This window comes from Lampris incognitus, chromosome 12, assembly GCF_029633865.1.
Source record: "Lampris incognitus isolate fLamInc1 chromosome 12, fLamInc1.hap2, whole genome shotgun sequence".
NCBI classification, from domain to species: domain Eukaryota; kingdom Metazoa; phylum Chordata; class Actinopteri; order Lampriformes; family Lampridae; genus Lampris; species Lampris incognitus.
The window spans coordinates 33,573,047-33,596,405 of record NC_079222.1 but is presented as its reverse complement, the minus strand read 5'-3'; the positions used below and the strand labels follow the sequence as shown (position 1 = coordinate 33,596,405).

General features: G+C 41.9%; 1 protein-coding gene across 10 annotated transcripts in view; it reads left to right on the top strand.

Moving 5' to 3' along the window:
- Positions 1-21,800, top strand: part of LOC130121492 (formin-binding protein 1) — a 91,049-nt gene extending 69,249 nt beyond the window's left edge. For 2 of the 10 annotated variants that reach the window (XM_056290299.1, XM_056290297.1), the window contains exons 9-17: positions 1,640-1,831; positions 3,684-3,872; positions 11,561-11,575; positions 11,889-11,924; positions 13,951-14,060; positions 14,217-14,349; positions 16,491-16,615; positions 16,820-16,980; positions 18,857-19,035. In XM_056290299.1, coding sequence (XP_056146274.1) covers positions 1,640-1,831; positions 3,684-3,872; positions 11,561-11,575; positions 11,889-11,924; positions 13,951-14,060; positions 14,217-14,349; positions 16,491-16,615; positions 16,820-16,980; positions 18,857-19,035 — 1,140 coding nt within the window. Of the gene's footprint in view, positions 1-1,639; positions 1,832-3,683; positions 3,873-11,560; positions 11,576-11,888; positions 11,925-13,950; positions 14,061-14,216; positions 14,350-16,490; positions 16,616-16,819; positions 16,981-18,856; positions 19,036-20,810 lie in introns of those variants that run through there. The other 8 variants (XM_056290298.1, XM_056290303.1, XM_056290300.1 and 5 more) reach the window with 8 other exon arrangements.
- Positions 21,801-23,359: the final 1,559 nt, after the last annotated feature.

The following is a 23,359-nucleotide window of genomic DNA, read 5'->3' as shown; positions in this document are numbered from 1 at the left end:
GGTGGCTGCCCAATGCTCCTAGCGACACAGCTAGGAAGGGTTACATGCAGAGAGTACATTTCATTTGTATGCATGTACAAAATGACTAATAAAGAGTATTCTATTCTATTTTGAGGTATGCTTCGGACCATTGTCCTGCTAAAATACCCACCCTCTTCAAATTCATTGTCTGCAGTGACCTTCAAACATGACCTTCTTGAATTTGTTGATATTTGGTGGAATCCATTGTTCCTTCCACCCATACAATATTTACTGTGCCCCCAGCTGCCACACGACCCCAAAGCATAATGGATCCACCCCCATGCTCAAAAGTTGGCAAGGTGTTTCTTCTCTACAATTACTTCACCCTTTATTCTCCAAACATTCTGAGCATTTCCCAGCAGGTCTCAGGTCATTCTATCTGAAATTTGACTTGGTCTTCCAGACCTTGGCTTGACACTTCAGCTGTTCCATTTATCTTCCACTTTCTGATAGTGACAGTGTAAATGTGTAGTTAGAAAAGTTAAGAGGTTTTTTTTTTTGTAGCCTTCTCCTTGTTGATGGAATTTAACTATCTTGTTTTTTACGTCCTTGGACGACAGTTGAGGGAAACCCATGGTTGTTAAGACCAGACAGAACAGCCACTGCAGTCTGATACCTTAGAAGGCATGGAGTTACTCCAGAATTAATAGTCCAGCCCTGGAATTATATTCACCTGACTCACTGAAGCCCTAACGATTAAATCGTCTGGCTCTGGGCCTTAGTAATCATCCTTCTAAAAAGTAATGAAGAATAATCCAGAAGGGTTCTCAGACTTTTGAACAGGACCCTTTTCCTTTTTTATCATTCAAAAACGGTAAAAAGGGAAAATAAAAAACAGTTTTGCTTTAAAATTTGCAGAAAGGTGTCATGTTTAATTTTGTACCATACAGAGTTCAGGTTTGCCTTCAAATACTTAGAGAATAATTGTAACAGGCATTTAAACCCAGGGTGTCCAGATTTTTCCAGCCCACTGTGCTGCATTTTTCTCCTGTTTGTGACCTGACCTAAGGGGTGTAATCATAGCTCCTGTCTGACAGATTTAGGTCTTCCCTTTCTAGTTCCTGGGTCACATACTTACTCAAGGCACTCTTTCTGTTTCTCCTCCAGCACATTGGAATAAGCTGATAAAGCGTTAACAAAAAACTTAGTACAAAAATGTCAGTCACCAAACCACTGTGGATCAGAATCAGATTTTATTGGCCATGTAAGTTTGCACACATGGAACTTGGCTCCGGTTTCATGGGTCTCACAGTGTAATTTAACAGAATAACAACACAAAAATCTTCATATATCTTTTTTCTTTTTTTCTTTTTCTTTTTTGCTCCTTGTTTGTTGAGCACTTTCCCCACCGTTGAGCGTTTCATTTAACAAATGTATATATATATATATATATTTAAACACACACATAAGGATTGACTATATACAGGTTCCTAATTAGTTAACTCTATGGGAGCATCAGACAAAGAGGAGTGTTCATGGTGACCTGATTTTTGTTTCTTTGTGTTTTATATCGGTTCTGTTTATATTAAAATCAACATATGGCTAAAAGAATTGATTTATGATATACGGTATTAAACACCAGGTTTTAATTTAATATTTGACTACACTCCTCCATTAGGACTCGAAGCAGGTGGTGGAGTCCTTTAAATCAGGATTTGAGCCCCCAGGAGACGTGGAGTTTGAGGACTACGGTCAGCCAATGAAGAGGACAGTGTCCGATACCAGTCTGTCCAACTCCAAAGAGGGCAAGGAGAAGCCTGGTGGAAAAAGCAAGGGCAAACTGTGGCCCTTCATTAAAAACAAGAACAAGGTATCACGCGAACACACGTTAACAAACACTCGCATTTACATTCAGTTTCAGCAAAAACATGGGCGTTACGGTATAATAATTCTTAATTTCTCCTTTTTTTTAACCTCTAAAAGTGTTCCTGTTCGAAGGGCAACTTGCAATTTGAGGACTTTTTATGAGTTGAGGGACAGTGGACTTTGTCGACCTGGTTGTATTCTGTTAGTAATGTTAAAGTCTTGCAGTACCTTCAGTAGAGAAAAAAAAATCAATGTTCTATTTCTAATAATTGATGCATTTTGAACACCTGATTTGTTTTTCGCTTTTCATTTATGCACAGAACTTTTGACTTTGCTTAGATTCTGTTTAGCTGAAGAAATGTGTTGCCAATTCACTATTAGAGTTTATGGTTTTGTTGTTATTTGCCAGACATTTCATTTTACCCTTGCTGGTCATTACCCTCACTGATGCGGAGCCCCCTCTATGCAATGTTAACCCACTAATGAGTTTCTATTTTCATTCTGTTGACGGACAGCTGACAAATGTTAATTTGCTATTACATCTAGAATAACAGTCTTCCTCGGTTCCCCTTGACTGACTGGTGATCAACCTGGAATGGCCTCCCTCAATCTCCCACTCTTAAGCAGCAGAGCTGGTCACATGGTCTGGTCACATGGTCTGATCACATGAGCTGGTCACATGGGCTGGTCACATGGGCTGATCCTATGGGGGTGGGAGGGTAGCAGCGAGTCAGTGACTGAGTGGGTATGAAAGAGGGGCCAATCAAAAGTGACAGATGAGGACCTAGCTTACCTGTATGTTCAGTTTATGACTCCATATTGGTACAATTCCAAACAAATAAAATTCTATTTAGAATAGGATCTTTTTATAAAAACAATTCTCAGCAGAATTAGGCTAAATTTCTATTTAAGTACTTTTTAAATTTTAGACACAGACATATAATAGTTGTTGCCTCAAATACTGTCGCTTATGCTTACACATGAACACACGTATGCATGCACACAATGGAAATACGTGAGCTCAGATATCTTGCTTTACTCTATCTTCAGGTCATGATGCATTGATTGATATTTCAGCATATTGTACAAGTGTTTTCTCAGTTGCTGTAGAAAATACCCCCATTGTCTCTACAGCCCCACCCCAGCCCTGACACCCCCAACCCAAATCGAGGACAGGGCGGGACTCCTCAGTGAATATTACTTCTCGGAGCCATCAGTTGATTTGTTGATTATTTGTTTATTTGGTCAAAAGACTGGTTTCATAATCACTCACCCATGCATGCTTGTTCAGTGGTATGTCACAATTCATCATGGCATCACCCTCTAATTCCTAATCTACCGGTTCATGAATCAGGAAGTCGGGTGTTTCCCAGGCAAGTAGAATTCCCAGGTGATGACCTCCGATCAGCCTCACAGTCATCCTGGAGGAGGTTGTGAATTAGTTTGCATGTGATGGGCTTGAACAAAAGAAAAAAAATTCCAGAATAAAAGACTGCATGTGCTTTGAGTGTGACACGCTTTGTTGCAGCTGCTTGCCGTAACGCATTTTAAACTTTCCGCTCAATCTGTTTGTTTTCTTCTTTTGTAGTCGTTGCTTTTGTTTGTTTTCTGTTTTTAACAGTTGTTTCTCAGCAGCTTAACAACTGAAACACTAGGTTCGATATTCCCTTAGTTGTGTCTTATGTTCCGTTTGGGTTTTCTGTTACCTCTTTGTTTTTAATGTTTGTAGGAGGCTTATTTGTTTCATTTTGTGTTCCCCTTTTCTTCTTCTTTGTCTTTTTTTTGTTCGATTCTCGCCCCCCTCTTCCATATTTTTTCCTTTTCTCTTCCGTCACGGCTCCCTTTCTTACTGGTAGCTTATGTCCCTGTTAACATCCCCCCACCAGCCCCCCCCTGCCCCCCCAGCCTCGTCCCCGCCCTCACCCTCTGCTGTTCCCAACGACCCCCAGTCTCCCAAGCAGCACAAGGAACCCCTCTCCCATCGCCTCAACGACTTCATGACCTCCAAACCTAAAATGCACTGCCTCCGGAGCCTGAGGCGAGGGGTAAGTGTGTGTCCTGTGGCTTTGTGCATGTGTTTGGGTGTGTATATATATATATCTGTGTGTGCCTCTGTGCTCTGTGCCTGCATCACTGTATGGTAAGGTCATATAAAGGTAAAAAAAAACGTCATGTCCATCATACTTTCTTTGGCCTGTGGTTGAGCATCTTCTTTAAAGTCACAACGCCTATATGAAAACGTGTCATTGGCCCTAATTCATCAAAGTTGTGTATAACCAAATCTGTTTGTAAAATGAGCGTACACAAATATTACTGGACATTTTCGCATATCTGTATGCATAAACTCACGTCTGGATGGAGACGGTGTAAATTTGATCATACAATTTAGAAAATTTGAGAAATGCCGGATTTGTACTTATATCCCTATTATTATTATTATTAATAGTAATAATAATAATAATAATACGAATATGACAATTAAATGTATTATTGTTATTATTGTTAATAATAATAATTAATTTAGATTATTATTATTATTTACTTCTGATGGCATCAAATTAATTAATTAATTATTAAATTAATATGATTGTTATTAAAAATAATAATATGCAGTGACTGCTGGGATAGGCTCCAGCATCCTGTGACCCTAATTATTAGGATAAGCAACTTGGATGATAATAATAATAATAATAATAATAATTGAGTATGGCCAAGAACAAGAGCTGCACACATGGGTTTGAATATTGCTCTCATGCACTGACATATCCTGTCTGTTATAAATCTGTCCAGATTCGACATTTAACAATTTTATCACGGAGCACAAATTAATAAATGTCAATTTATATGTCTATAAAGAAGCTGATAACATCAGCAAATGAACACTGCAGATGACAATACGCTTGGGTCATCGCTTGAAACTGTTCATAGCCGGTGTTGTTTTATTCCAGATTTAAATTTTTTCTTTCCCATGATGCCACTTTTCCAGCTGCCAAAAAAGTAAATCTTTGGGTGTGGCAACTCCCATCCCCACCTCCTTGAATTATATTTTTTACGCCTCGATTTATCTGCTTCTTTGTCCATCCTGAGTGACTAAGGTTGGTCAGTGCTTCTGATTTTTTGGCTCAGGATGGCAACACCCTTGTGAATGAAGGTGTGTTTCATCTAAGTAATATAGAATTGAAAGTAAATTGGGGTGCAGCGTACGCATATGATGTATTGATACGGGAGCGGTGAGCACGTTCATGCTTCTGCACAGTGGCAAGTGATTCATCGTTTGCTCTCAAATCATCCCTCATTTCGATGGTATACGACGGTATCATCAATCACACATGAAGTTGTTCGTATGTCATTCTTGCTGCTCAAATCTGCGCTCCTTTTTAAGACAGACTGATGAATAAGGGCCATTGTCTCGTCACTAATTACAGAACGCTTGACTAGCATGACCGTAATTAATCAATAATGTTTGCATCGGGCCGATGACCTAATAAAACTTGGCAATTCAATTAACTTTTTCCCGAATCAATATTGCTACCAAATTTACTAAGGCGATACCTTCCATATATAAAAACAGAAATTGTAAATTCAGTTTCAGACTCTAACCCTCACACATACAGTGGGCTGCCTCTTTCTGCTTCTCCAGCATGCGTCCTGAGTGCACAGAGCCGTGAATTCATTGTTCTTGTTTGTCTTTTCTGCACCCTGTCTTCCTTTCATATTAACATGACGTCCACAGTGTTGGCCCTGCTCGGCACGCTGCCCTGTGACGGAAAACAGCAAGTCTGCTCAACAACGGGGGCAGACTCCTTGAGATAGCAGTTGTAGTAACACTTTTTTTACTCTATCAGAGAAAAAATTACACACATCTAACAGGGAAGGAGTTTTATTTAAGTATGGTGTTACAGGGATGTGTACATGTACACATGCGCATGTTGTGTACATGAGAGTGATGTGTACATGTATACAGGTGCATGTTGTGTACATGAGAGTGATGTGTACATGTATACAGGTGCATGTTGTGTACATGAGAGTGATGTGTACATGTATACAGGTGCATGTTGTGTACATGACAGTGATGTGTACATGTATACAGGTGCATGTTGTGTACATGACAGTGATGTGTACATGTATACACGTGCATGTTGTGTACATGACAGTGATGTGTACATGTATACAGGTGCATGTTGTGTACATGACAGTATTGTCGGCTTGTTGGTTCTTCGTGAAATGGGGAGGCCAGCAGAGGAATTGTAGTTAGCCTATTTCAGGGTGGCTTAACATAACTGCTTTTTGGGCGGCATGGTGACCCAGTGGTTAGCGCTGTCCCCTCACAGCAAGAAGGTCCTGGGTTCGAACCTTGGGGGGGGGGGGTCATCCCAGGTCGTCCTCTGTGTGGAGTTTGCATGTTCTCCTCCCCGTGTCTGTGGTGGGGTTTCTCCGGGTGCTCCAATGTCCCCCAACATCAAAAGAAACATGCATGTTAGGGTGGTCAATACCCCTATCGGTGCCCCTGAGCAAGGCAATGGGAGAAGAACTGGAGTTGGTCCCCGGGCGCTGCATGAGGGTGGCAGCCCACTGCTCCCAGCTACACAGGTCACAGCTAGGATGGGTTAATCTGCAGTAACTGAATTTCCCCAAGGGGGTTAATGAGGGAAACGTAACGCTTAATAACTTGATCAGTAATCAGCTGGTTGTGTTGATCGTCATCTTCATTGTGTACCGTCGAATCCACGTGGTCGCTGTACTCCCAGGTCTTGCTGACTCCAGTAACAAGTGGCCTGTGTGCAAGGCTCAGCGTTTTCGGTTTTTACGGTCGGTTTAAACTGATTTTCACCCGGATTTTACGTTTCCACGGCTCCAAAAGTTGTTCCTGTTCGTGTGAGGTTATGTAACAGTGCCTTCTTATGGCGAAATTCGGCATGCCGGATGGCTTTGAAAAAGAAAAACCGAAAATGCCGAGCCTTGCCTATGTGGTACTTCTGGAGCCCACACCGACTCACACACCCAGTATTGTTATACAGTTATATTCATATTGTCGAAAGACAGCGGTAAGTAAAAGTGGAAATAACACACAACAGAGTTGTATAGGGTGGCGTGAACGTGACGTCCGTAAACAGCAGGAGAACAATGCCGGTTGTAGAGGAAACGATTGCGGGTCAGTTGAAGGAGGAAGTGTTATTTTTTTGGTGTTTTTTTTTTTTTTTTTTTAAATGGAAAGATCTATCAGGAAGTTCGTCTCTGAAAGCGGAAGTGCTGAAACAGCTCAGAAAGTGATATGAATATGCAAAGTTAGATCCGGCTTATTGTTTTGTGACTGCGCTGATTTACAGATTTCAGTTTGACATCGCTCGTCACATCGAGCAGCACGGGAAAACACATTAAGTTGAATGAAAGTTTTTGTTTTTGCTTGTTGTTTTTTTTTTTTTTGCAACAAGAGCTTGCCTCTAAATAGGTATACGTATTGTATCTCTTTATTTTGTTGACAAGAGTAGTAGAGTAAAAGTAAATATGTTTACTTATATTTTATAAATACAAACCCCAGTTCCAATGAAGTTGGGATGTTGTGTAAAACGTGAATAAAAACAGAATACAATGATTGGCAAAGCCTTTTCCACCTATATTCAGTTGAATACACTACAAAGACAAGATATTTAATGTTCAAACTGATAAACTTTATTGTTTTTTTGCAAATATTCACTCATTTTGAATTTGATGCCTGCAACACGTTCCGAAGAAGCTGGGACAGGGGCAACATCAGACTGGGAAAGTTGAGGAATGCTCAAAAAACACCTGTTTGGGACATTCCACAGGTGAATGGGTTAATTGGGAACAGGTGAGTGTCATGATTGGGTATAAAAGGAGCATCCCTGAAAGGCTCAGTCGTTCACAAGCAAGGATGGGGCCAGGTTCACCACTTTGTGAACAACTGCGTGAACAAATAGTCCAACAGTTTAAGAACAACGTTTCTCAACGTACAATTGCAAGGAATTTAGGGATTTCATCATCTCCGGTCCATAATGTCATCAAAAGATTCAGAGAATACGGAGCAATCTCTGCACGTAAGCGGCAAGGCCGAAAACCAACAGTGAATGCCCGTGACCTTCGATCCCTCCGGCGGCACTGCATTAAAAACCGACATCATTCTGAAAAGGATATTACCACGTGGGCTCAGGAAGACTTGGGGAAACCATCGTCTGTTAACACAGTTTGTCGCTACATCTACAAGTGCAAGTTAAAACTCTACCATGCAAAGCGAAAGCCAGATATCAACAACACCCAGAAACGCCGCCGGCTTCTCTGGGCCTGAGCTCATCTGAGATGGACCGACGCAAAGTGGAAAAGTGTGCTGTGGTCGGACGAGTCCACATTTCAAATTGTTTTTGGAGATCATGGACGTCGTGTCCTCCGGGCTAAAGAGGAAAAGGACCATCCAGATTGTTATCAGCGCAAAGTCCAAAGGCCAGCATCTGTGATGGTATGGGGGTGTGTTAGTGCCCATGGCATCATGGGTAACTTGCACATCTGTGAAGGCACCATTAATGCTGAAAGGTACATACAGGTTTTGGAGCAACATATGCTGCCATCCAAGCAGCATCTTTTACAGGGACGTCCCTGCTTATTTCAGCAAGACGATGCCAAGCCCCATTCTGCACGTGTTACACCAGCGGGGCTTCGTAGTAAAAGAGTGCGGGTACTAGACTGGCCGGCCTGCAGTCCAGACCTGTCTCCCATTGAACATGTGTGGCGCATTATGAAGCGCAAATACGACAACAGAGACCCTGGACTGTTGAGCAACAGAAGTCGTACATCAAGCAAGAATGGGGAAGAATTCCACCTACAAAGCTTCAACAATGAGTGTCCTCAGTTCCCAAACGCTTATTGAGTGTTGTTAAAAGGAAAGGTGATGTAACACAGTGGTGAACATGCCCCTGTCCTAGCTTCTTTGGAACGTGTTGCAGGCATCACATTCAAAATGAGTGAATATTTGCAAAAAAACAATAAAGTTTATCAGTTTGAACATTAAATATCTTGTCTTTGCAGTGTATTCAATTGAATATAGGTGGAAAAGGATTTGCAAATCATTGTATTCGGTTTTTATTTACGTTTTACACAATGTCCCAACTCCATTGGAGTTGGGGGTTTGTATATTTACAGAAAGTTAAAGTCATAGAGTAACTGACTCATATAAGTTCTCTACCACTCCATTTCATATCTCATGACAATGACCTGTGCATGTTGTCCATGTGTATACATGTCATTTAGAGTTACATGATATATATATATATATATTTGTGTATATAGTGGCTTTAGAGTGGGTATACTCAGTCTTGATGGTTTGTGGTTCAGGCTGGAGCTGCTGTGTGAGGCCAGCACACAGCTTCCGTACAGTAGGTTCAGAGGTGAGCATGGTCATGCCAGTGTAGCTTTGTGTTGTCTCCTTTCTACTCTTCACATGGAAATATGTCTGTACCCTGCAGGGTCTGTGGACAACACCCTTTAGTGTATACACTGTGTGTGTGTGTGTGTGTGTGTGTTAATGTGTATTTGTGTTTTGTGTGTGTGTGTTTGTGTGCATGTGTGTGTGTTTTGTGTGTATGTGTGTTTGTATGTGTGTGTGTGTTTGTGTTTTTGTGTGTGTATTGTGTGTGTGTGTATTTATGTGTGTGCATGTGTATGTGTGTGTGCGCGTGTGTGTCGCACACACTTGGGAGTTTGCCGGTGAGGGAGCGGTTGTGTACATGCACAGCATCACACAGAAGAGCAGGAAGTGGACATGTTTCGGGGGATGAGAGCGAGTTGGGTTAAAGTGCAGCAACACAGTGAGACAGACACAAGTCACAGACACCATTGTTGTTGTCGTTAGTCATCATGAGTGCTGACTGATGGAGCTGTGTGTTCTCTCTGATGGCCACCACAGCAGCAGTCCCCGCGCTCGCTCGTTTATCACAGAGAGCTCATGAAGAGGACTCTGGGCCGGCCCACGTATGCTTTCGAGGCCCGCCAATATGTTGTAAGTGTGTGCGATGCAGAGTGCGGGGACAGCCTCCGTATATCTGTGTGGATGTTTCTGTGTGTGTCTGTGTCCGGAGTTGCATACGTGTGAGCCTTGAGTGCAGAGTATGAGGGGGGCCTGTATGTGTGTGTGTGTGTGTGTGTGTGCCTTTGTTATTGGTAAAGGCCATGCCCAACACAGACAGTAGTCTCTTTATTTACAACAACATAGTCATTCACAAAAAAATTGGTTTTGTTCAGATTTATTGGACCTGTTAGTCTCTTTAGTCTGCAGCTCAAACCGCTGATGTGTTAACGTCTCCCCTACACAAGAGGCTAGTGTCTGTGAATGGGTCAGTATTGATCACATGGCTCTGACACGTGGGAAAAGAGTCAGATGATCAGAGCGGATCACTTATTGTACATCCTACATATCAGCTTGAGGTGTGTTGTTGCTGTCGTGCGCTATCAAAGTCTGCAGTCGTCTCAGACCATTTCCGGTGGCCGTCTTTTAGGGCGATAGTTCACAAAGTGCGTGGCACGCACCTGAGGAGATGTGGGGGGTTCTGGATGTGAGGATGCTCGTCATCCTACCCAGCGTTCACCCGTCCTCCCCAATTTAAATCTGGTTTTCGGGCGGGTGCAGCCACGAGCTGAGGCGTTGGTGACCCTTTGGGGGTCAGTTTAAATTACACAGATTTTACCAATAGAGCTTTTTTTTTTGGTGTGTGCTGTTGTGCCACAGCTCTGTGAAGTGTCTTCAAGGACCATTTTACCCATGTATCTCTTGTCTGTCTCGAGAGTGGTAAAAGGTTTACTAACGCCATTTATTGCTCGTTTCCCCCTTGTTATTTGTCCATTTATTTATTTGTCTCTCTCCACACTAGCGCCTAAATCGAGTGAGGTTTGTACCGCTTTATTTAAATGTCCTTGTCGTTTGTGAGTCTACAGACCTTCGTCCTGAAACGTGCCCATGAGCTGCAGAAAGAAAGACCCCAAATTGATACAGAAGCCGGAATTTGAGGAAGGGGGGGTAGACAGAGCTCAAGAGGGCGCACGAGAGGAGCCTCGCGTGTCTGTTTACATGTCGCCTCCATGTCACATTGTGGAACGGTACCCGCTTGTTGTGATACATGCTTATATGCTGCCCTCTGCTGGCCGGAGGCTGTCATTGCAATAGCCGGACAAGAGTGTAAAAAACAAAAAAACAAAACAAAAAAAAAAACGGGGTGGGAAGTGCTTCTATCTGTCACGCAGTCACTATTTCTCTTTTTACTTCTCTTGTTCTCACTCTGTTTACTTCACGCTTCTGCAGTAGAGTAGGAAGTTGGCCCCGGTGTCAACGTGATGTTTTTCTCAACTTTCATGAATCCATCATGCCTGGGATGTTAAACTTCACTAGGTTACACAAGAGTTTGAAAAGTAAATTTTTTTTTTAATGTTATTGTTTTTTTTTTTGTTAATCTGAAATGTCGAAAACACATTTTTTTTGTCACGGCAACACAAATTCATATAAGTCTCGAAACTTTTCCGACATCCATCTTTTTTTCTTACAAGATGCCCGTGTTTCATAAAAATAGTGAAGTTTGACAAAGCAAGGTTTTAAAAAATAAATTATGTCATATCTTATCTGTGTACTGGACAATTACCAGATGCTCTTCATGTTCTGCTGATGTTGACTTCTGTCTGTTGTCTGTTTTTTTTCTTCTCCTGCCCCTCACCATTTTTCTTCTCTCCCATGAAGCTTTCTCTCAAGCTGGTAAGCATGACCGTGTAACTGCACTACCGTAGCAGCATGACCGTAGCACGCATGTCACCTCCCCCTAGTAACACAGTGTAAATAACGTGTTTGTTCACCTTTTTTGTTTTTTTATTTATTTATTTTTTTCCCCAAGTTATTAATTTTACTTATTTTGTTGTGACACAGTGGTGGACATCAGACTCAAATGTTGTTTCATTTTTTATTTTATTTTATTTATTTTTTTTATTTGGCTATTCTATGTTTTTATTTATGTGTTTTTTGTGTTCTGTTGCGTGTCTCCCAACTGTGTTTGTGGTCTCTTGTGGTGCAGATCACACTCAATTCCCACGTCTGGAATCTCATTGAGGTGATCAGAATTATTATATGCTTTATCTGTCCGCCTCGTCTGCTGGTAGTCCTTTTCTTTCTTTCTTTTTTTTTTCTTTTCTTTGATTATTTTAGAAATTGCAAATTTTAGAAATGAGATAAATATACCATGAATACTGATTTCTCTAGTAGTTACTCACACAGCATTACGCTGATACCAGTAGATGCTTATTATTAATTATTAATTCATACAGCTGTAATGTCAAACTCTAAATGCTAGATTGAAATACTTTATCTCCTTTTATAGATTTTTTTTCTTTTAAACTAACAGAGCACAACTACTAAAGTAACCTAACAATGGCAAGCCTCAGAGAGAACAATATCAACTCTTTTCTTACACAAAATGAGAATAAACATAACTCTGTAGTGAAAATTTAATATCATTAATATTAACTGTTCATTCGGAAAAATGTGTTTCTTAGATAATACATAAGAATGAACTATACAGATAATACAAATGAACTAATAATTCTTATTGTCTTCTTCTTATTATTGTTAATCATATTAAGATAAAAATTGAATGTGGTTGTCAGAAATTGTTGCAGTTGTCATTTGATTTGATTTGATATTAAATCAGATGTTTCCATATAGAATATGATCACGTTATATTCATGTAGCCTGTCATTGGTAGGGCAGCATGTATCAGTGCATGATGATTGACAGCTGTTTGTTATATTGCATGTCTGGTAAGTGTTGTGTGGTGATACAGGGTGAATGGGTAAGGTCGTCATGGTAACCATCTGCTGTCTTTGATCCAGTTAAATATGCAGTGAATCCTGTCTTAATAATAGAAACTACTGTAAATCCTTTAATGACACTGTGCACCCATGTCAATGAGATGCAAAAAAAAAAAAACCTGACCTATCCAGTCCACACGCACACACACACACACACACATATATTATATTACGTTATATGTATTATTTTATATTATATGTTATATATATTATTTAAGATATATATTCACAATCAATGGAAATTCATTTCAGATTTTCTTCATTGTTGGTACTGACATTACAACGCAATCGTCCAACAATTTTTTTTTTTTAGTTATAATGTAAATAATCCATTAAATCTTTCTCTTTTAGCCAATGGACTAGCTAGCGTTATGTGTTTATCCATGTTTCATGTCTTCAGAAGTTTTAAGAGACTTTCAAGTAATATAACTCATCAGTTCAGTATAACAGGAAACTTTCTTATCAAGAACTACATATGTTGCCCTCTGTCCTGCCAAGTACACTCGTTTGTAGATTTGTCCTTTTAAGAAGGCACAGTTCTGGGGCGTCCGGGTAGCGTGGCGGTCTATTCCGTTGCCTACCGACAAGGGGATCGCCAGTTCGAATCCCCGTGTTACTTCCGGCTTGGTCGGGCGTCCGTACAGACACAATTGGCCGTGTCTGTACGGCCACATCCGGTGGGAAGCCGGATGTGGGTATGCGTCCTGGTTGCTGCACTAGCTCCTCCTCTGGTTGGTGGGGGCGCCTGATCGGGGGAGAGGGGGAATAGCGTGATCCTCCCACGGGCTACGTCCCCCTGGCGAAACTCCTCACTGTCAGGTGAAAAGAAGCGGCTGGCAACTCCACATGTGTCGGAGGAGGCATGTGGTAGTCTGCAGCCCTCCCCGGATCAGCAGAAGGGGTGGAGCAGCAACCGGGATGGCTCGGCAGAGTGGGGTAATATTATCACAGCTATTAAATAGTCAGCACAGCGAGTCATAGTAGGATGTAGCCAGTATTTTATGTAATCGCCAGACTCATCTTCTCATTCTCAGTGGGTGTGAAAGTTGCAGTGTCTCATTTTAAATTTCATTGCCAGCAAAAGAGCTACCCGACATTTATCCATTTGTTTCTTAATTCTTAATAATAGTTTTCAGGGTTCAGATTACAAGGAGATACTGCGCCTTAAGGCTCCTAAGTATAATCAGAACCACATTCCTCTGTTTCTAAGTCTTGCTCCATCCCATGTTGTGGTTCACCTTTGAGGCGTTGTGGGCTTTTCTCTCTCAGGGCTCTGGACCAGAAGATTTCAGCAACCTACCCCCAGAGCAGAGGCGGAAGAAGCTGCAGGGCAAGATAGATGAACTGAGCAAGGAAATCCAAAAAGAGACGGACCAGAGGTATTTATACGTGCCGTCAGCTGTTTGGCTTTAGTGCAGCAAGTAGTTGCTTTCTCACTACAGTTTTCAGAACAGGCAGTTCACCTTCAGCCCTTCTTTTCCGTGACAAATCTGAATAAATTGTGCTCACAGTTTGGTAATATTTTGCCTCCCCAGAGATGCCCTAACTAAGATGAAAGATGTGTACATAAAGAACCCTCAGATGGGAGACCCTACCAGCGTGGACCCCAGGCTAACGGAGATAGGACAGAATATTGAGAAGCTCCAGTTTGAAGTGCAGAAATTTGAGGTGAGATGCGTGCCGGGCTCATCTGTCAGCTCGGGAAGTGTTAGTGTTGGCAATGCATCCACGGTTGGTTTATTTGGCACAGGAGATAATGACAGGTTCAAACATGCCTCTCCCGCTGGGGGACTTCCAGAGTAGCATGCTGGTCTTCCTTATTAGGACAATAAATGCTGCTGTGGAGCAGGAAGCTGTAGACTTTTGTTCAGAAGTGGGTAGTCACACGTTAGATTTACTCCATTACATGTACTTAAGTATTTTTATAATAAATTGTATTTCTAAGAGTAGTTGTTTACTCTTACTCAAGTACATCTGCGAGACAATATATGTACTTCTACTCCGTTAAACTTGGCTACACACGTCTCCTTACTTTGATGAGAGCGGGGACCAATCAGATCGGCATCAGGTGGCGATATTGACTTAATTCACTCATTGGATATCAGGCTGACATTACTGATCCATGACATACTGATCCAGGTTCCATAGTCTGATGTTTTTATGAATTATAAATATGTACCAACACAGGGATCGCCAGTTCGAATCCCCATGTTACCGCCGGCTTGGTCGGGTGTCCCTACAGACACAATTGGCTGTGTCTGTGGGTGGGAAGCCGGATGTGGGTGTGTGTCCTGATCACTGCACTAGCTTCTCCTCTGGTCGGTTGGGGCACCTGTTCGGGGGGGGGGTGCTGGGGGAAATAGCGTGATCCTCCCACATGCTACATCCCCCTGGCAAAACTCCTGATGGACAGGTGAAAAGAAGCGGCTGGCGACTCCACGTGTATCAGAAGAAGCATGTGGTAGTCTGCAGCCCGATGGGCAGAAGGGGTGGAGCAGCGACCGGGACGACCCATAGCCCAAACGACATATGTAAGTTCAGGTAGTAGGAAGAGTTTTGAGTGTGGGGTCATGGGACACAAGCAGCTTCGCTTGCCCACATGTGGAGGGGGAAGCAGAGGATGCAGAAGCCGCTGCCCAGGCGGCTGAAGCAGGGTGGGTGGGGTTATGAGGCCAATGGCTGCGGGGAAACAAGTGAAACCCCACAAAATGTAAACCTGGAGTCTCCTAAACTGCATGATAATTGGGAGAAAGATAAAATGGCCGTAGATGACATAGCAACAGTATCAGAGGGACCCAGTGTGCGTGGCGTTAGTGTCGCTACTGTGTGCGTAACCTCCCCGGCAGCTGCTGCAGCCGAGCCCGGTCAAGAGGCACAGAGTGACGGGGGGGGGGGGGGCGGCGGTGGACCTGCCTATCATTTGAGAGCCAGGAGAAGGAGGATAACGATGTTATCATCCTCCTCCTTCTGGCCCTCGGTGACAAGTGACAGGACAGGACGAGTTAAGAACAACATTTACAATCTTCCATCACTTTATCCAGGTTGTTGCCACAGTTTGATTTCATCAGTGCTAGTAGAGTCAACAGTTCAAACAGCAGACAGTACACATGGGTAAAGGTTTCAGGGATCAGGGTCAGAGCTGCCAGGCCAGACTGGTTGTACATCACCAGACTCCTTAACACCAGGACACCAGGTTAGTCAGGAGCAACAGATCAACACTTAGTGTTGTTTTATGTCTTTCACTAACAAAAAAAAATATAAATCTTTCTGGTGTTTAACCTGAAATGACTACAGGATAGGTCTTTTGAAAAAAAAAAAAAATTATAAAGACATGTAGGTCAGGTGAATTGTCCCTAGGTGTGAATGTTTCGGTCCTGTGATGGCCTGGCGGCCTGTCCAGGGTGTCTCCCCGCCTGCCGCCCAATGACTACTGGAGTAAGCTCCAGCATCCCCATGACCCTGTGTAGGATAAGTGATTTGGATAATGGATGGAAGTTACTCACTACTTCATTAGTTTTTTTTTTAATGAGATACTTTTTTACTCTTAGTCAAGTAGTTGTTTTTATGAGTACTTTAACTTCTACCTGAGTAAATATTATTATAAAGTAACTATACTTTTACTTGAGTACTGTTTTTGTCTACTCTACCCACCACTGCTGATGCTCTAGAGAAGGTTCCAGAAAGATGACCTGGAAAACCCCATAATCAGAATCAAATGGAGATGTAGACAAAGGTGTTATGTCTATCTGAAGAGGTGCTTTCCAAATAGTACACAATCTGCAACCATCACACGTTTGTGTCTGTCTCAGAGCTGGTTAGCAGAAGTGGAGGGACGAATGCCGTCTAAAAGCGACACACAAAGGAGACAAAGTGGACTCTATGAGACACAGAACAGCACGTCAGTGGGCAACAGTTGCGCCCAGGACAGAGAGAGGTAATGGGAAAAAAATAAATAATATAACAACATGCTCACACTTGATTGCTTCGCACACATAAGGAGGACTGTACACATACACACGTACGCACACTTACATGCAATATTAATGTGTATAGTTACACTGTGTGTGTGTGTGTGTGTGTGTGTGTGTGTGTGTGTGTGTGTGTGTGTGTGTGTGTGTGTGTGTTGACTCTTGAGCAGCCCAGATGGCAGTTACACGGAGGAGCAGAATTCAGAGTCTCAGGTCAAAGCCAACAACAACCCCGTCCCCACGTCCACCACATCGGAATTCGATGACGAGTTTGATGATGAGGAGGTCCTGCCCACCATCGGCACCTGCAAGGCCATCTATCCCTTTGAAGGTAGATATTACCGAACATATTTGGAATACGAAAGCCAAATGTGCTACAACAGATGCTCTTGCCCATGCACACATGTCAATACAATTATATTGGAAAAAAGCCAAATCTTTTCATTGTAATTTTACCATTTTTATAAATTGTTGCAAAACAGTACAAATATAGTAAATTCACGAGTCCTTGGCAGTAATCAATCAATCAACCAATCAATCAATCAATCAAGTTGCATTTTATGTAGCGCTTTTCTAGCTGCAACAGCCACTCAAAGCGCTTTACATTTCTGGTCAAATCTGAATTTCAGACACCTTTTACATTAGAACACAAGCCGTTTTCTGTACAATCGCTTTCTATTTCGTTACAATGATTAACTTATTCACGCGTAATAAAGTCATAAACGCTAAATAAAGAATGACTCTACTGAAATCTCGAGCTCATTAAGCTATACCAATCAAAATGTCATTCCTTGACAAAAAGAAAAAAAAGTAATGATATACAACTACTACTGAAGGAGCTAAATTGTGAAAAATAATTGATGAAATGCGATGAAACAGTAATTTTTACTTATTCACAATTTTATAAAGATTATTCAGTTGTCTTATACAACAATAGCACTAATATTTCCATTAGTGGAGGGGCTGAAACATGGAGATTGTGGTTGGGTTGTTTTAGCTGAATTTTAACAAGAGCGAATTTATCAAATGTAGTCCAACAAATCTTGTAACTCTCCAACAGATTGTATGGTATGTTCAAGAAATAACCCAACAAGCCATAGTATATTGAAATTATATCACAGCAAAGGTGTGTTGTGTCTTATTGCATGGCCTGAAGCAGGTTATTGCTTAAAAAAATAGATACGATTTCTTTCTATGTTTGATGAAAGGTTTTTGAAATACTCTGGATCATTTAGATTCATCTTTAAGTATGACAAAAAAAAAAGAAGAAAACAAAGACTAAGTTTTGGCCATAGTAACAATGCATTTGCTTTGCAGTCGGTGTGTGTTGACAGGGCTGTAAAGTTGATATGTCTTCAGTCGGGCCAGAGAAAATGTAATACGAATGGAATGCAAATGACTAAGTCATTTAACAGTTTCAAGACAGCCTCCATAACAATGAGAGGAGATGTGAAATGTATATTTACAGCACCGATTTTTGCGAAATGAAAAAAGAAAGACTCAGTGCAGCCCCTTTTTAGTCCCCCTCATACCTCTTTCCCTCCTACAATGAGCTGGTTGCAAGTCTCGACAGAAGTGTGTCTTTATAAACTTGATGCCTAAAGAACACATTGAATACATTTACTAAATGTAAAATGACAAGGTCCTTGGTGGGCCAGTAGGGGGCAGTCTTCCCTCTGGTCCCAATGAAAACAACAAATATCAAATCCCAATGCCCCAGTGCAGTGACTGGGAAACTGTACTGTAGGAAATGCCATCCTTCGAATGAGACGTTAAACCAAGGCCCTGACTCACTGTGGTCAATAAAGATCACATGGCACTTATCACAAGGAGTAGGGGGGTCCCCGCCCCGGTGTCCTGACAAAATTCCCAACCTGGTTTTCTCCATCTGGCCTTCTAGTCGTCCCCCCATGTGATTGTCTCAATGACTCCTCCCTCTCCACCTCAAGCTGATGCGTTGAGCGTTCTGGTCAAAATGGCTGCCGTACATCACCAAGGTGGTGCTACACATTGGTGGTGGTTGAAGTGAGTTTCCCCCTTCAACGTGAAGCGCTTTAGGTGTCTAGAAAAGCGCTATATAAATTTTATGATTATTATTATAATTATGAAGAAATCAGTTTGAACGTCTCACTTTACAGTTTTATTTGCTACCTCAGTATGCCGTCCTTCAGTTCTCCACAGCTCCTCATGTCTCCGTCCTCTCGCAGGTCATAACGAGGGCACTATTCCAGTGACAGAAGGAGAGCTGCTGTACGTCATAGAGGAAGACAAAGGAGACGGCTGGACGCGAGTGCGCAGGAACGAGGACGAAGAGGGATATGTGCCCACATCCTACATCGAGGTCTATTTGGAAACGAATGCCAAAGGTGCTATGACGTACATTTAACACCGCAAGTATTTCTCATTTGTCGTTGTGATTCAGGCAACTTTCTTTCACTTGCTGAGGTGAGGAGGGCAAATATCGGTGGGAAAACTTTGTGGAGATTTAAGGTAACCATTAACAGCTTAGATGTACCCCCACTCCCTCCTGGAGGGATGGACCAGTGTGATTTCGTCCAGCGTGCCTCACAGGTGGGGTCAGTAAGGAAAGACATTATTACATACCGTGTCGTGATGTCAAAGAACACACTAGAAGACAGTAAAATACCAGAGACAGGCTGGGGTAAAACTCTTTTCAAGTTAAGTGAAATGCCACCTAGTAGTTATAGAGGACGAGAGCGTGAGGCACATCGTCACATCTCGGCGTAATGGGAAGAACGACCTGTTGTCCGCTGAAAAACTCCCATGCACAGCACTTGACAAAATTTTACATTTTTTTACTGTCGAAATGTGAAAGTTCAAATTTATATTTTGCTCAAAACCTGGACGCAAATCAGCAGTACTCAGAGATCTGTTTGGTAACGGGAAATATTTCAGAGACACCTTGGTGATGAATCACTACATACTATGAATGTGGAAACGTAATGTGTTTTAAATAGTTTTACCATCAACTCAAAGTCGGGGGCGAAACTTAAACGATCACACAACCTGATTGTGTTTTTGTCATTTGCCATATTTAATAGTTAAGCATGCCAGTTGTACAATCATGAATATGGTTAAATTTGATTTAAATATGCTGTAAAAAATATATATGAAAAAAAATATTTTTATATACTGTAATAAGAAATGAACATGTAAAAATGCTGAATGCACAAACTCACTGGTGTTGCATGCTTTAGTTTAGTTTATTAGTGTTGTCAGAGTGCAGTTGTGAAAATAACCATCCCCTGGTGAGAATTATTCAAAACCATTAATCCCAGATGAGTAGAAGTACCTGCAGATTAGACACCCTGTAAAGATGTATTTATTTTCTGAAAGTGAAATTCCTTCTCGGTGATGATGGTGCCGGGCTGCTCTGGTCCTCTCTTCCAGGCCAGTGGTAAAGAAATACAGGATGGACAGATAACTGTGCTAAGCTCTATGGTGAGGACGGCGTTACAGAATGATACTAAAGCGTTGTGGTGTCCCGCATGGGTCTGATGCTGGCACTGGTCATTATTTTGTAGTTCCATTGACTCAAACGTTTCTCGGATATTTTTCCAATAACACAAATAGAATTGTTCCTGCTCAACAATTTTCTACAGTAATTTTTATTTTATTAATTTTTTTCTGTGTGGTCTGATGGCTTGTTACTGGTGCAGCATGCGGTTATTGTTGAACTGGTAGTCGTCATTTCCATCTGTGCTCTTAACACACATTTCATGCCTCCTGTGAATGTCGTGTAGCCTTACCTTGAAATGTGGGTGCATGCTGCACCATTTAATGTGGGTGCATGCTGCACCGTTTTCTGGGATTTTTTTCCTGCACTCTTCATGTGGGCTTCGGCATATCGTGACAAGTTTGACAAGTTTAAACGGCTGCTTTTGCACATGCATTCATATCAGTTAAGAAACCAAAGGGGACGACGCTAAATTTCCTTTAATGGAAGGTAACAGCAGGTAGCTGGTATGCAGAGATAACATATACTAATGTACCAGCATCGTTTGTTGAAGGTAGGTCAAAATCGCGGAAACTGTATACTTTTTTTTCCCCTGCTGTATTTTACTTTATTTCTTCAAAATCCATCTAACTTTTTTTTTTGTTTGTTATTTTTATGTTTGTATTTCCTATCTTGAATTTCAGATTCCTAAAAGTGCGAGGCTGGCTGAGGAATGGCAGGGCAAGCACCCTCGGAGAAACAACCATGTTCCCCAAAATGCTCATAAAGTTAAAGAGAGAGAAAGACGACCTAAATTTACTAGGCTGATTTTCATGCATCTCAATTTTCAAACGATTATATTTGATCTGTTCATCGTGTTACAAAACTCTGATGTGAGGCGACAATATGAGATTTATTGAAATTTAACGCCCGTAACCTTTCCATTCTTAACATCAGTACAATTCAGTTGCACACACACACACAAAACACAAAATGATTTTTTGTTTTCGTTGTCTCGGCAAAGCTTTGCTTCTCAATATAACTAACCAGCTTGCACCACGTCATAAAGATGGCGGCTGTTGGCTTCCTCACTCTGAATGTGCCTCTGCCCCGCCGCTGCTCCCTTCCAGTACCTTTTGCCCCAGCCAACACACACACACACACACACACAAATCAGGGTGTGGTCAGAGACAGGAAGAAGACCAGCTTGGAGACGACCTGAACACTCCGCCTAGCAGGCCACGGACTCCGTCTTGAATGGCGAGGATAGGAAGCCGTAGCCCCTCGACGAACCTTCCCATTCAGCCTGGTGTGTTTGTGTGCGACTGTGTTGATCTGTCATGTGATAGAAACAGATTCCTCACTCCCTCGTTTACTCGGCAGCATCACCCAAAAAGAGTCTTCCAGCTTCCTGGACTCACAGTAGGGCTTGAGACGGCCTCGACCTTTATTCCACTCACAAACCTCAGCTTTATATTTGCAGATCTCAGCCCGTGGGAGAGAAAAGGAGAGACCAGCGCCCTTCTTCTTTGTGATGAGTGGCTGGGGTCTGTTGTTGTGTCTGATCTATGTGAAAATGGATCTGCCTCATTCGCCATACACACACTCTAACCCAACAACTAGATTCTTGTATTTGGTGTCTGCTCCTCTCTCTGACCACCCCCACCTCCCCAACCTCCACAACCCCCACAACCTTCTCCTTCTTAAGCAGCACAAGCTGTCCTTTGGCTACTCTGAGCGCTGACAGCTGGTGCAGGGCATCTCGGTGTGATGGTGTGCTGCATGCTTGCCCTGTCTCCTCCTCGCCCCTCTGCTGACAGCCCAGGGGACCGGCAAACACCCCCTGCTACCGGCCTTTCTGTTTGGCTAACCCCATTGCCTGGTCACATTCTTTGATTAACCTGTATGCCACCATTTGGGTTTTGTGCCTGTGGTTATTTTTACTTTTTTTTTTTTATAATTATTTTCTTTCGTTGGCTTGTCACTGACTGATAATTTGCTGCAGCAAGCATGTTCATCTGTGTTTTAACAGTGAGCGAGTGATCTCCTCTTAATAGTGCCCCCGATTTAATCTTCTCACTGTAAACATATAAAAAAAAATAAACCTGGTAGGGACCCAAAAAATGTCTCTGATCGATGTTATGCGTAGGTGGGTGATGAATGTGTTGTCCTATGTGTCATACTGAAAACATACGGCGTGTATGTGATGTTCGCGTCGCTCCCGTTCTAACAAGTGTCTGATGCAAGTGGCTGTTCATTTACAGTGATCACTGTGTGGTGACGTCAGTATTTCAAAAACCTCCACATGGTCCAACCAGCAGACAGTGTACCCAAAAACGAGATTTGTAAAAGTTATTTATGTCAGATGTATTTAGCATGGTCCATTTACTGTCTACTGTATATGAAAATACTGTGATTCTCTCCCACACAACGTCCTGTGAGTATGTGACTGAACTATTAAGACAAGGCACATTGACGCGTTATTTGGGCCAGAACCGGGTTTTTAGTTTACGGTCTCACTGTCTGGAGTATGAGAGAATGTTGCTGATGTTATATGTGGTATGGTGGAAGATTTAAGAGGTAATTTTCGTAAAGTTTGGTGGCAACAGGGGAGTTTTTTTTTCTGACGAGAACACAGTCAGACTCGAGAAGTGATTTTGCCTATTCACTTCCCTCAAAGGCACATACATAATTTTAACATTTTTTTTTGTTCTTTTATTTTTTTGTATGACGATGGGTCAAAGAAACTTTGCTTTTTATTTCATGACTTATTTTTTAAGCTGGAAATCATTGTTGCACCTGCTTTACCAGCCACTTTGTTCTGCCTAACTAAGGGACTGAATCTAATGAAACGCAAATATAAGTAACAAATACATTGTTTTGCTTTGTGAATTAATGCCACAGTTGAAGTGTCATTTGAGTGAATGCAGAATATAATAAATAGATTTTATATGGGATAACGATAACAGTGTCCAGCTGCAAATAAGCTTAGCCCATATGGACTCAGTTACTTGAAGGAATAAAGCAAATCAGTTTTAGAACTCCCACGTTTTTGTTTTTTTTGCCACCATCGCTCAACTTGTCAAAATATCAAACAAAACCACTATTTTTTTTCCTGAATAATGAAAAATTGTAACACATAAATGACGATGTGGACCGGGTTTCACACAGAAAGACGGACGTGTTTTTGTAGGGCACAAATGCCCAGTTAAATGGGAGAGGTTACAGACCATCTACCTGCCGCATCCCCTTT